We start from the raw sequence: 14,683 nt of genomic DNA, 5'->3' as shown, positions 1-14,683 counted from the left end.
AATATATGACATCTGTTGCTTTGATCCTTTTTCTTGTTAATGCCTTTTAATTGTGAGGGAGTCCATTAACTTTACATGGGCAACTTAGCACCCCAAGTATCTGTTGAAATTTCAATGGGTGTCTCAAGGCCATTTTTTTCCAGAGCTGTCATCTTGTTTTAGGTCACTGAGCATATCCCAAGGTAATCACCAGGACTTTTCAGGGAGGGGCTCTGCTGTGGATTCCTTGCAGTAGCGGAGGCCTATACTTACAGCCTCGGGATGTTAAAGTTTAACCAGTTGACCGGGAAAGCTTTACCCTGAATGGAGGAGGCTTGCTAGTTATGATTAACCCGTGGAGGCTGGAATAGCCCCATGTGGCCCACCACAGGCAGGGGGTTGCTCTAGCTGGCACGCCTAGTGGCCAGCCGTGGCTTGGGGAGAGGAAATGCTCCAGCATGGATGGAGAAGCCATCATCTACGGCAGGCCCAACCTGGGTACGGCACAGGCTCCAACATAGCTGGAACAGCCCTCATCTACGGCAGTCCCAGACACTGCAGGCAAGGGCACTCCAGCTGGCCAGAGCAGCTCCTGCCTGCAGCAGGGGCCTGTTCTAGCCCCCTCCATTTAATGAGCTAACCGTTTTACATCCCTGTTACAGCCCATTCATTCCAGCATCCATTCACTGGGGGTGGGGGGCATGCCAAGCTTTTGGTAAGTGGTCGAGGGCTTCACTTCTCTGAGGGGAGTGTGGGGTCTGGGATGGAGGTTGGGTGCACAAGAGAGTTTGAGTAGGGGATGGGGTGCAGTACAGGTGTGGGGTGTGAGCAGGACTTTTGATACAGGATGGATTTGTGGCCCGGCGCAGGATATTGGGGTGTAGGTATACCTGGGAGGAGGTATGGTGTAAGAGAGGATTCTGGTGCAGGGGAAGGTTGTGGAAGCAGGTTCACAGTCTGAGAGGAAGTTGTGACCGGGGTGAGGGGTGGGGTGCAGAGGGATTGGGTGATGACCTGGCGTAGGTATTGGGGAGCAGGCTCCGGGGGGGCATATGGGTGCAGGAGAGGATTCTGGCCTCAGGGAGGGGTGTAGGAGGGAGTTTGGGTGTCCGAGTGGGTCGGGTGCCAGAGGCAGGCTCTGGCCGGAGGCGTTTACCTGGGCAGCTCCTGGCTAGCAGCATTCCCAGGCAAGCTTCCCTGTCTGCCAGCAGCCCCAACCCACTGGCTATTCCACTTGGCTCTCTTCACTACGGGGAGGAAGCTTCGCATGCTGCCCTCACCCCCCCTCCCCAGCAAAATCTCTCAGCTCCCATTGGTCAGAAACCCGCCAATGGGAGCTGACAAACTATGCTGTACTCCCCCTGCTCCCAGAAAAATCTCTCAGCTTCCATTGGCACTCTTCCCCTCGCCACCCCCACAGTGCAGAGAGCCACAAGGGAGCAGTCTGCCTCTTCGAGGGGCACTGTGCCATGCTGTGGAGGCTGGCTGCAGACCGGATTAAAAGGCTTGGCAGGCTGGATGTGGCCCACGGGCCATATCGTGCCCACCCTGGCATGCCTATTAAGTGTTCAGGACAGTCAAAACCAAAAGGGATTGTGAAGAACTACAAAAAGATCTCAGCAAACTGAGTGATTGGGCAGCAAAATGGCAAATGAAATTTAATGTGGGTAAGTGTAAGGTAATGCACATTGGAAAAAATAACCCAAATTACACGTACAACATGATGGGGTCAATTTTAGCTACGACAGATCAGGAAAGGGATCTTGGAGTTATAGTGGATAGTTCTCTGAAGACATCCACGCAGTGTGCAGCAGCAGTTAGTAAAGCAAATAAGATGTTAGGGATCATTAAAAAAGGGATAGATAATAAGACAAATGATATCATGCTTCCCCTATATAAAACTATGGTACGCCCACATCTGGAGTACTGCGTGCAGGTGTGGTCTCCTCACCTCAAAAAAGATATATTGGCATTAGAAAAGGTTCAGAAAAGGGCAACTAAGATGATTAGGGGTTTGGAACGGGTCCCATATGGGGAGAGGCTAGAGAGACTGGGACTTTTCAGTCTGGAAAAGAGGCGATTGAGGGACGATATGATAGAGGTATATAAAATCATGAATGGTGTGGAGAAAGTGAATATAGAAAAATTATTTACCTTTTCCCATAATACAAGAACTAGGGGACACCACATGAAATTGATGGGTAGTAGGTTCAAAACTAATAAAAAGAAATTTTTCTTCACACAGCACACAGTCAACCTCTGGAACTCCTTGCCAGAGGAGGCTGTGAAGGCCAGGACTCTATTAGGGTTTAAAAAAAAGCTTGATAAATTTTTGCAGGTTAGGTCCATAAATGGCTATTAGCGAGGGGTAAAGTATGGTGCCCTAGCCTTCAGTACAAGGGCGGGAGATGGATGGCAGGAGATAAATCACTTGATCATTGTCTTCTGTTCTCCTTGTCTGGGGCACCTGGCATTGGCCACCGTCGGCAGACGGGATACTGGGCTGGATGGACCTTTGGTCTGACCCAGTATGGCCATTCTTATGTTCTTATGATTTTAACATTCTTTTACTAAAGTTGTTAGCACCTCTTAGCAGATGGCTTAGCTTTTCATACGGTCTCCCACAATATTCTTGTCAGCAAGTTAAAAGAATGTGGATTGGATAAATGCAGGGTAAGATGGATAGAAAGCTGGCTAGAAGGTTGGGCCCAGCAGGTAGTGATCAACGGCTTGATGTCGGGATGGCGGTCGATTTCTAGTGGAGTGCCCCAAGGTTCAGTTCTGGGTCCTGTTCTGTTCAACATATTTATCAGTGACCTGGATGAGGGGTTGGATTGCACCCTCAGCAAGTTTTCAGATGACAAAAAACTAGGGGCAGAGGTAGATACACTAGACAGTAGGGACAGGGTCCAGACTGACTTAGGCAAATTGGAAGACTTGGCTGTAAGAAATCTGGTGAGGTTCAATAACGACAAGTGCAGAGTCCTGCACTTGGGCTGGAGAAATCACAAGCATTGTTACAGGCCGGGGTCCGACTGGCTCAGTAGTAGTTCTGCAGAAAAGGACTTGGGAGTTGTAATGGACGAGAAGCTGGACATGAGTCAACAGTGTGCCGCTGTAGCCAAGAAGGCTAATGGCATAATAGGTTGCATCAAGAGGAGCGTTGCCAGTAGATCCAGAGAAGTGATTATTTGTCTTTATTTGGCTTTGGTGAGGCCGCATCTGGAGTACTGCGTCCAGTTCCGGGCCCCCAGTTATAGGAAGGATGTGGATACACTGGACAGGATCCAGCGGAGGGCGACCAAAATAATTAGGGGGCTGGAGCATGTGACCTATGAAGAAAGGTTGAGGGAATTGGGACTGTTTAGTCTGCAGAAGAGAAGACTGAGGGGGAACTGGATAACAGCCTTCAACTTACTGAAGGGAGGTTGCAAAGAGGCTCGAGAGAGGCTGTTCACAGTGGTCACGGACGGCAGGACACGGAACAATGGTCTCAAGTTGCGGTTGGGAAGGTCCAGGTTGAACATTTGGAAAAACTCTTTCACTAGAAGGGTGGGGAAGCATTGGAATGGTCTACCCAGGGAAGTAGTGGAGTCTCCATCCCTGGAGGTGTTTAAGTCTCGCCTCGACAAAGCCCTGGCTGGGCTGATCTGTTGGGTTTGGTCCTGCCTAGGGCAGGAGGCTGGACTAGATGGCTTTTTTTAAGTCTCTTCCAGCTCTATTGTTCTATGATTCTATGATGGGGAAAGGTGAGGTGGGTACTGCGAGTTAAGTGAGGTGAGCAGGGTCTTGTATACCCTCTGTGCTAATCATAGACCGTGGTTCCTCTGTGGTGTCTTATGACTCAGGCAGTCATTGAGCTGTGTGCTTGCTTGGCGTTTGGAAATTTCTTAGCGTTGGGGTGCTCCCATTTTCCTTCTTTTGGCCAAGGGGAACTCACTGTTTAGAAGGTTGCTAATATGCAGGCGTAAGCTGCTAACTGTAATTAGGTTTCTCCTTGTAATGGGTATACTTGAAAACAAAATCTGGCAGATTGTCCCCAAATGGAAATCATTTCGTGTTTCCGGGGCGGGGGCTGACCTGCCATATGCCCTGGTAAAACAAGACTCGGGAGAAAAAAGCTAAAGAAAACCTGTAGCAATTTGGAACGTCAGAAATAAAATGTGTTGGAGCAGGAGAATTAAGTAGGCCAAGTTGATGTGAATTCATAGCTTAAGATGATTGTTCTGAGGCAGGGAACAAAAATCCTCCGTATACTAATTTGATTGACAGTTGGAAACATTTAATGGTTTCTAACCTAAGTGTCATTTGAAATCAAATCCTTTCTGTAGATTTCCTGATAAGTGTTAACTATGTGCCCAGTCCTGGTGTATTTGAAAATACAGCCTAGCTGGTGATTTTGAAAGCCCTGAAAAAATCTGAAGGAAAGAAGGAAATAAGTTTTCAGAGTGATTAACTGAATTAGAAATTAATATACACCACCAAAGTAATCTCTGTAGTATAAACTCAACTGAAAAAAAAAATCTTCCTAGACAGGAAATGCCAGTCATGGGAACCAAAGTAGAGATTCATGCTGATATTGGACAGAAGACATGTCGGGTTTTTGAAATCAATCTCCTCTTTGCTGGATCATTTTTCTTGTACTCCTGAGAGGCTACATTATATACAGCTATGTCAACCGCCGAGCCCCATGACTTTGCTAATAAGGAACTCAAAGAATGTTTCAGTTTTCCCAGAAAATGTTCTCTGTGTGTTCGTCTTTGTTTGTATTGGAGCACTTTGAAGACTAAAATTTGAACTTCAACATACTTGATACATTTTAACAGCATTTAAATTCAAACTGGGCCAAAGATTTTTTTTTTTTTTTTTTCTTCTAACAACTTCTGGCTCTGAACGGGACTCCTTTTAGGGACTAAAACAGAGGCAAGTTTTTGTTAAAAATTGTATGTTGAATGTGAGTCGCCAGAAAGCACAGGTCAGAATTACACATATCCAGTGGAATTTGTCAAAGAATAATTTCATTGTGTTTTACCTCCATTAAGGGGAGCTTCCTGAACCACCCCCAAGAGCTCCAAGTTAGGATCCAAATTCATCTCCCATATTTAACTGTTTTTATTAGAGATTTGAGTTTTTCACTGTCATTTTCGGAGATACATTCACCCATTTGGTTGGGGGTAAGCAAAATTATTTTTGGCTGGTGTGTAAAGCACCACTGTGTCGTCTTGTAGTCAGTGCTCATAGGAAGGACAACTAGATGTCTGACCCCTATTAAATTATTTTTTCATAGCTCTTTTACAGCAAATGGGCCTCTGCCTGCAGGTAATATGCAGTTGCTTCCTATAGTGGCCAAAACCAAGTAGGCGTTTGCCCCTTTGCGTCCCCCTCGCCCCTGCCGTTTACATGTTCTTGTTCAGACTTTGCAGCCACGGTGCTCTTTGTTCAGACCATACGAATGCCACATTTTCCTTTTCTTTTTACTCTTACCACTTAGGTGGGAACTGATTTGTTTTTGTTTGATTATAATAGCTATATGTTGTTATTGGCCCATGCTTCATTTATACAAATTAGATAGCATGGTGTATTTTCATTTCACTCTGCATCTGAAGTTAAATGAAAGCTTCTATCTGCACTCTGAGGTTTCTACCTCACTAAGTGTAAGGGACACCCTTCCACTCAACTCAAGGTACAGTTGGTGAGAGAACACATGGCTTACAGGCAATTATAAATTTTTGGATACCCTAGAGAGGAGCTTGGTATAAAGCAGAGGAGGAACGAAACTCTTCAAAGGTTAAGTAACAGGTTCAGCAGTACAGGAATTCCAGTACGTCTCTTGAGCTAAGCATCTTTGGGCCTGTACAAGATTTGCATGAGAGGCCTGTACAGAATTCAGTAAACTCTTTCAGATCCAGCATTCTATCATCCGGAGCTCTCAAATAACCAGCATTTGAACCATAAGTAAATTTTAGTTATGTTTTCCATAAGTACAATACTGTGAAAGTAAGTACAGTATAAGTTTACATTGTACAGTACTGCTGCTGGTAAATAAAATACTCTGCATACATTTGTTTGTTCCTTAATATCTAATCTTGTTTTTAGTTAGCATTGTGTATTGCAAGTATGCCTCCCTATTATCTAGAATATTTGAATATTTGGCAACTTCCTGGTTCTGCCAGATATGAAAGAGTTTACTCTACTTAGGAGATGATGGTGGTGATGGTTCACTAGATGTGCTCTTTTTTGAGCCAGTAGAGTTATATGCTGCCTGCAGAGGCGGGCTTTTCGACAAGATGAAAGAAATGGCAGTATCTATTTGCTGCAGTTAAAAATTCCCTGGCACTGTTTGTAAACATAAGGGCTATAACCTTTAACTCTTACAGCAGTTCCAACCTGTGTAAATAGATTTTTTGCATTATGGTAGCATGTAAAATCCATAACCAGAATTCAGGCCCAAAAGAACTTGTAACTTCAGAATCGGAAGGCAATAAAAAAGCCCCAAATATATTTTAAAAAGTCTTACTTAACAAAATTTCATAATTTTTGCAGCTTGACTTGTGGTTTGAGGTTTGTTTGGTTTTTTTTTGTTTTTTTTAAAACATTGGGGGTTGGCAGTGTTGAAATGTTAAAACCAGTTATTATGAACACTCATTTTGAATGTATGTGCGTACCTTCATGTTTCATGACAGTCTATGGTTTAAAAACTTTTTAAAGGGAACCTGCATTGTTTTTCCAGTTTGCTGGATTTTGTCTTGCTATTCAAGTAAGTGAACTTCAGTCATCCATGTCTTAGGATCTCTTCTCTTCAGTTACCAATTATGAACAAAAAATTATGAAAAATAGGGACATTGCTGAAGGAGAATGCTCAGTGCTTAAGTGATGTTCCAGTCAGACTTCTGAGCTTTCACTTTCATTTGTGTTGTCATTGTTGAATTATTGAGAGGAATATTTGAAAAGCTTGCATAACTGTGACAATGATAAATCTGGAATTGTTTATTGCATGTTTTTCATTTATCTTTTTTCCAGAATTTTTCAAAGAACTGCTTGAAAATGCTGAGAAGTCCTTGAACGACATGTTTTTGCGGACGTACGGTCGTTTGTACATGCAGAACTCTGAACTTTTTAAGGATCTCTTCGTCGAGCTGAAGCGCTATTATGTGGGTGGAAATGTAAACCTGGAAGAGATGCTGAATGACTTCTGGGCGCATCTCCTGGAACGTATGTTTCGATTAGTGAACCCCCAGTACCATTTCACGGACGAATACCTCGAGTGCGTCAGCAAGTACACAGAGCAGTTAAAGCCTTTCGGAGACGTGCCACGGAAACTAAAACTACAGGTTACACGAGCATTTGTGGCTGCCCGCACATTTGCACAAGGCCTGGCAGTGGCAAGAGATGTCGTTACCAAAGTGTCTGTGGTGAGCTAAGTTTGATACCTACTCCGCTGTCAGGTGGAGTTTGCTTGGCAGGTGTAGGAGTGTGACAGTGCTCACAGTGGTCCCAGCTTGGCAGAGCACTTCAGTGTGAACTTGAAGTTAAGCTCAGGCTTAAATCCTTTGCTGGCTCAAATCCTACATGTCTGGAAATGGCAGGTAGAAGCTGAACGAGTCACTGAGTCGAGTGGTGCCGTACTGTAGGGATATGGGGTGCCTGTCAGTGAAGTGTCTGTAGATATCCTGGTAACTCAGATTCAAATAACTACTGTTGTCCATTTCATGTCTTGCATTCCCTCTGCAGCTCCAGTTTAGGTTCCATGTAACTGGAGGCCCAGGTGGCAATTAAGATGCCCACTTGAAACAAAATTATTTGTATAATCAGATTTTCAAAATACTGCTCCTGGCATCCCCCGAAAGCCAAACGCACGTGTTAAGTCAGTGTGATGTTAGCTAGCAGGTTCACTCATCACTCAGTTTTGCAGTCTGTTCCAGTTTAATGTTAAAATTTTCTGCCATTTTAAGCATTTTTACACACGTGATTTCAGTGTGTGGAGGTCAGGCATCCTGTGACAGCACCAAAGTGTCTCCGTGATGGACTAGGACCAAAGCGTGGTAGGTGCAGTACAAAAGCAAGAAATATGTTAGTATGAATGCCTCAAGTACAGTCTCTGAAAGAATTCTGCGTTTGCAGATGTCTGCACATCTCTTATTTGAATGTATCTTGTATATGAATCTTTGAATTAAATTTGTGCACAAGTTGCAAGCATTAAGTGTCTAAAACAAGTTGGTGATTACTTACATCACCTTAGATAAAATACTTCAGAGTAGTTCAGGATGCTTTCTGATTGAATCTGACTTGTTAGAGGAACCTTGTAAGGTGATTGTGCATGAAAACAAATACAGGTGATTTCAAGTTAAATGTAAACTAATTTCCGAGAAGCTGGAAAATTTAATATCAACATTTATGCATAGGGGAATTCTCCTCCCATCTACCTGCTTACAGAATGTCTAATAAACCAGACAGAAAGCTAGTTAAAATAAAAAGCAATGTGAACTAGTTTGAGCCAGCCTATAAGTGACAGAATTTTTTAAAAACCTCTTGAAATGTGGTTTTAAGACCATCTGCAGGAGAAATAAAATATTTGGTAAGGGAAATAATCATTCCAATTGCTTTTATTCACAGGAGCAATGTTAAGCAGAGGTGGAATAAGTACAGATGTTTTCATTTCTGGATACTTGAGCACAATCTAGATGTGGTCTGTGTACTTAAGTTTTCCAGAGACACCCCAATATCTTGTACTTAAGTATCACACCACACCTCTCCCCACCCGTTCCCATGCCCCCAGCAGCTGCACTTTTACTTAAGTAACTTTTTGGGTACCTTTCCCACCTCTGATGTTAAGATACAGCAACCCTAAAATTTGCTTCCATTCTCATTTTTCTTAAGCAAAACCTCAACAAGCAAAAGTCCCTAAAATATATTCCACTCTCTCATAAAACTGTGTGTGTGTGAGTGAGAGAGAGAGAGAAGGGACAAAAAGGTTAGTGAGGAGACATCAATTTTTTTCTAAGTTTCAGAGGGAGGTTATAAATAAATTATAAGCCGTTTAGACATCTTGAAAGTGTCTGTTTTTACAGTGAGGTTAATACTATATATAAATTTCCCCAAAGAGTAAGCCTTTCCTTTCCTGGAGGGGAGGCTTTGCTGTATGTAACTGTGTGCCGTGTGGACACCTCTCAGTTGATGATAAATTGTGCATTCATTTATGTGACTCCTCATGGGAATCAAGTACTATTCAAGGCCTCCCATAATTTCAAATGAAAAGTCCAAGTACTGAATGAGAGCAGGTACTTTGGGGACTGAAGTTCCTTCTGTATTTCAGGTCAAGAGTAAAGTATTGGTTGGATCTGGGGACACTTGCCAGGCTGCTGAGCGTGTGGTGTTGGCCGAGGGCTTGTTTCGGTTGCAGTCATTTGGGCATCTTGTAGTGGCACTAAATTTACTCTGAATATTATTTGGGTATGGGGGAAATGATGGAGAGCAGTTTCCGTGTCTTACAATGAAAACACCTGGCACTGTAATCTTAGGTTAACTCCAGTGGGAATTCTCTGAGTGTACCAGTGAGGTTTGCCTGAGTTGGGAGTTCAGGGTCACACCCTGACTTGATAGAAAGTAAATGTATCTGAGTGAGAGAGCTTGTTTACCTGTTATATTATGTTTAATCAGAATTGCTCGGAAAGTCTTTGGCTCAACGCTTTGTAACCAAGGCTACGGTTCCTGCATCTGTTGTGAATCATGCTCATGAACTCAAGGTGGCATTGTGAATTTTTGCCTTGGAAGCTCCTCACATATAAAATTGCATTGAATTCTAGAATTAATTGCTTGAGTTTACAAGGTTAAGCAGGAAAATATTCAGCAGCAAAAATAGTTGTCTCAAGGGAATAACCATTGGGTTACATTTTAGAATTTCCCATTGTAAATTTTACAGTAGATTTCCTATTATAACCAATGGTAGCGCTCCTTGCCAATGAATATCTTATGGTTGAATTCCAAAATTGTATGGTTACTTGTCATGATTTAAGGTGTAATACCTTTCTATAATATTTTGGTCTTTTTCAGCAGAAAAAAGCTTGCTTCCGCAACATGTGGTAGAAAACTATGAAATGAAATATTTTCACAGTATTTGGTTGGGTTTTTTTTTTTGCTTTTCATGTTATTTGTAGATTAAGTCCATATTACTAAACGTGCGTGTGTACTCTCTCGTCCTTTCTGTGAATGTGTGTGTATATATGTGTACTCTGTATGTACTAACTTTTGCTATTTGTCTAGTGTTTTATAAACTCAAGAGGAGATGGGGTGTATGTTCAAAGTATGAATTAACTTGAGACCTGGGAGTTAAAGCTCTTCTATTTTTGATGAAGAATTGACAGCATACGAAAATTAGTACCGTTTTTTTGTAAACAATAAGTGGAAAAAATGGTTTGCATAGAATTCACTTGCTGAGATAGAATCACTGTTGTGAAGTCCAGCTGTTTTCACTTTCACATAGAGCTGTAGATGAGAGCAAAGAGCCCTTTATTGTGGTGTTGACTGGATGACTTTTTAAATTGTGTGTGTGTGTGTATTTTCACACCATTTCCTGGAAGAAATGTGAGTTTGGAATATGATTTTCCTGATGGGATGGGGAAGAGAGGTAACACTGGGGCGCCAAATACTTTACTTTTCAAAACTAAAATGCTAGAAATGAAGAAAATTAGCAGGAACCTTTTCCCCCTGAACTGAATGCACTGAAAAGCCATATACTGCTGTCCTTACATAGCTATAATCAAGACTTTCCCTTATTTTCACAGGAGCATGTTTCATTCCTGTTTGTAACACGTACAATTTAAAGAGAAAAACCATAAAATAATCCCCAAACTGTACATTGGAAATGCAGCTGATATTTCCTTTAGAGTGAGAGGACTTCACTGCTGAGGGTTACATGCTTTGGGCTCCAATTACAAAATTCCCTAAATATGCTGTGAACCATAGCCAAAGGTCGAAAAAAAAAGCCATATTTCTGCCTTCCTGGGCATAGGCAGCTAGTTTACTTTGCAGTTCATTTTTACCAGTTTGGCTATTAACAGTTACAAAAGGCGTCACAAATAACAAGTGGTCCTGTAGTGCCTTGGAGACTAACACATATATTGCATTTTCATGGATAAGACACATTCACCTAATAAATTTATTAGTCTCTAATGTGCTACAGGACTGCTTATTATTTGCAAAGCTGCAGTGTTACATGGCTACCCCTCTGAAAATAAGGCTTCTGATTCTTTGATCATGCCTTAGAGGCTGTATGTTCTTTATTTCCCCTCACCCACCCCCTCCAGTAGTTGGGGAAGGGAGATCTAACCATCGTGCAATTACTGGTCTGCTATCAAGTCCTTGACAAGCATTGAAATCAACAAGGTTAAATTGCTGCCAAACACTGACATTTCCTGCCCTAACCATGAGGGGTTCTTTCTTTTTTCTTTTTCTTTGTTTCTTTATAAGGGGAGGAGGGGAAAAGTAGAAGCCAGAGCAGTGGGTGACTGAGGAAGACTACAGCTTGATATTTTGCAATATGTCTACTTAAGAAATGTCCCTTTAATTAATAGCACATGGTATGTATGCGTGCACACACTGTATTGTACTACACATCTTGTTATTATCCCACTCTTCTTGTCCTGGTTTGTGATACTTTACTTACTTAGCAGTTTGCTTGTACAATGGTGCGAAGTGCAGAGAGGGATTTTAACACTTCACCAGTGGTTTACATGCACTGTGCTAGTGACCAGATAGTTAGTTAGCCAGAGAGAGTTCAGTGGCTGTGGCCTGAGTTCACAGTGGTATGAGGGGCCAGTTTTACCCGGGGTGAGCAAACATTTTACGCTGAGTCCCACTTTTCACCCCTGCAATTGGCAGTCCCCTACCCCACAACTGTCTAATGTAATCCAAACTGACAGAAATTTTGGTTATGTTCATATGGGAGGAGGGGAAACCTTTTGGTAAGTGTAAGAAAGTAAGTCTGTAGAATGTCCAAACTTGGTATATAAATGTGAATATGCAGACATAAAAACAGTAACCTATTTCAACATTTTTAATGAGCTGGATGAGCCTGAGACCCAGCAGCTGATCATGCTGGGCTCCCTTATGAAATTTCACACACTACTCCCCACCATTCACCTCTGGTTTAATGCACAGATTTTTTTAAAAAAACAGAGAATGGTTTTAGAGTCTTACAGTTAAAACAGGATATATTAGAGACCTGAGAATAAAGGTGAATGAGCTGCTTGGACCATAACCATTGTTTGCAGGCAGCTAAAGAACTAAACTTCGGCATCTGACAAAGCGGGTCTTTGCCCACAAAAGCTTATGCTCCAAAATATCTTTTAGCCCATAAGGTGCCACAGGACGACTTGTTGTTTTTGGAGATACAGACTACGTTGGCTACCTCTCTGATACTAAACTCCCTGGTGGAGCTATCGTACGAGGTTTTAAAGTTTCTGTGTTTGTCTCATAGATACAGAAACTACAGCTGTGTCTGATAGCTTGTTCAGAAAAACAAACTTCAAGCAAATAAAACTGAAGTGTTTAAAATAACTGCTTTGCTGGATATGTCTTAATTTCTTTTTCAAGTTATTTGAATGATACCATTGCGTACAGGTTTTTGTCTAAGCTATCAGATAAACTTATCAACCTCTCTGTATGGTTTAGTTTTGTTTTGTATTTCACCCCGCAGTGAATTCAGAATGAGTTAGGAAGTTGTTTCAGTGAAGCCATGGCATCCTGAGGTAGGTTTCTGATTGTCAGCATCTCCTCTTTATATTGTACCCATAGAAAAATATTCTTGTCTTTTTTTTTTTTTTTATCACAGAAGCAATTTAGCAATTTGCTGGTTTGGCTGTTCTGTATTTGTTTTACAAGGGAAATGGCTGATCAAATGTGATACACTAGTGTCATTTTATACAAGTGCTCACGTTGCAGTAAACTGTATTTTTCTGAGCTGTGCTACTGCCACCCACTGAAAATTTTCATTGATGTAACACTTTTTCAACATTTGCTTGCCACCATGGTATGTGACCTTTCCGGTGCTGGTAGAAAATTATGAAGATGGAATACGTGCTCATATAATGGTTCAGCTGCAAATGTATGTGCTCTTGGAGCCACAAGAGTTTTATGTCAATAAAAGCAATTGTATTGCTTGAAATGGGCTTTCAGTCAGATCTCAGGAAATCTATTTTATTTAATTTGAATTTGTAGCTGGAGAACTTGAGATCAAAATTGTTTTTGTTTATCAGAAGCTGCATTAGAATTGGAAGTCCAAATGAGATGTATGGAATGAATGCCATATTTCTTTTAAGTGACATGCTTACCTTGTGACATCTGCTGACACATCCAGGAAATTGCACATTCCCAAAACTCTTGGCTGGTGGAATGGCTTTGTAACATCCATTGGTAACATTAATGAAGTGTGCAGGGTGGAGCATGGAGTGAATTTTCTTTTCAACATGTATCTAAAATAGTTGTTTAAGTGCCACGTATTTCACCCTTTCTACTAGCTGTTTGTAGCTAATCTGCTGAAGTCTTTCTCCAAATTCTTCTGTCACAAAACTGCAGCTTCTGTAATGAGGTATCTCTGAACTACAAGATGAAGTGCTGCCCTTGGAAAGACAGCTGCTCTTTTGACCGACTCAGACACAGGTGTATGGATCCGAAGAGCAATTTTGCTGGTTGTACTCTTTTCCCCCCTCACCTCTCCTCAGACTGCTGAATGTTGACCAGGTATTGACAGTGAAAGGAGGATGGACAAAAGTGGAAATGAAAGCGTTGCTAAAGGGGACCGTGTTTCCCACTTCAGCCTTAGCCTCTGTTTGCCAGAAGCTGGACATGAGTATCAGGGGACATATCACATTATGGTGACCTGTTCTTTTCATTACCTTTGGGGCACCTGGCAATGGCCACTGTTGCAAACAGGATACTGAGCTAGATGAAACTTGGGTCTAACCCAGTCTGCTCATTCTTTTGTGACCAAAGCTCCTGAGTAAATAGGAACTAACAACTCAGTTACAGAGTGGTCCTGTCTTCCTTTGTGCAGACCTCCCATTAGCCTTGGTTGGGATTCTACTCTGGATCAAGGGATGAAGTCCAAAATTTATTCTCCCCAGATGAGTTTAATGCTTCTGTATCAGATAGATGAGACCATATCTTGAACATCGAGGTCTCTGAGGAAACGTTTGTCATAAAATCACAATTGAAATGAGATGGTCTGGCCTTGAGACTAGTAAAGGCTAGTACTTCATGGACAGCAGAGCTCTGGCGAACTCTGCCAGAGGGACTGCAAGAAGCCCTGCCGATGTTGTGAAGGTCAGTGTCTAAACGCAAGGGCATTGCCATGTCATCCGTGGAACAAGCTGCGAGCAACAGAGCGAAATGGAGGGCAGTCACGCCCGGGGGATTGTCTCTTGCATGCCAAGGGCAAACATCAATGTAGAAAACAATACCAAGCAGGACTCCACATCAAAGATGACCCTGACTGGTCCTGCCAAGAATGTGGCCGCATCTGTGCCTCTTGTACCAGCTCTGTTGACCATCTGAGGGACCATGCGAAGCATAACCTTCCAAGTATGTTGTCGCAGCAGTCATCACGGATTTCATAGGGTCCACGTGAGTCGGCCTATATGTGGCTTGCTTTAGAGGGTGTGCTTTTATGTTTGTACCGAGGCTATTTTGCAGACCAGGTTTTATCCCT

General features: G+C 42.4%; 1 protein-coding gene across 1 annotated transcript in view; it reads left to right on the top strand.

The window, feature by feature from the left end:
* Positions 1 to 14,683, top strand: part of GPC4 (glypican 4) — a 122,809-nt gene that overhangs the window by 82,166 nt on the left and 25,960 nt on the right. The window contains exon 3 of the mRNA XM_075007739.1: positions 7,000 to 7,391. Coding sequence (XP_074863840.1) covers positions 7,000 to 7,391 — 392 coding nt within the window. The remainder of the gene's footprint in view (positions 1 to 6,999; positions 7,392 to 14,683) is intronic.

Source organism: Carettochelys insculpta, chromosome 13 (assembly GCF_033958435.1).
Source record: "Carettochelys insculpta isolate YL-2023 chromosome 13, ASM3395843v1, whole genome shotgun sequence".
NCBI lineage: Eukaryota > Metazoa > Chordata > Testudines > Carettochelyidae > Carettochelys > Carettochelys insculpta.
The sequence above is the reverse complement of the archived record's forward strand: the minus strand, read 5'-3'. Positions and strand labels throughout refer to the sequence as shown.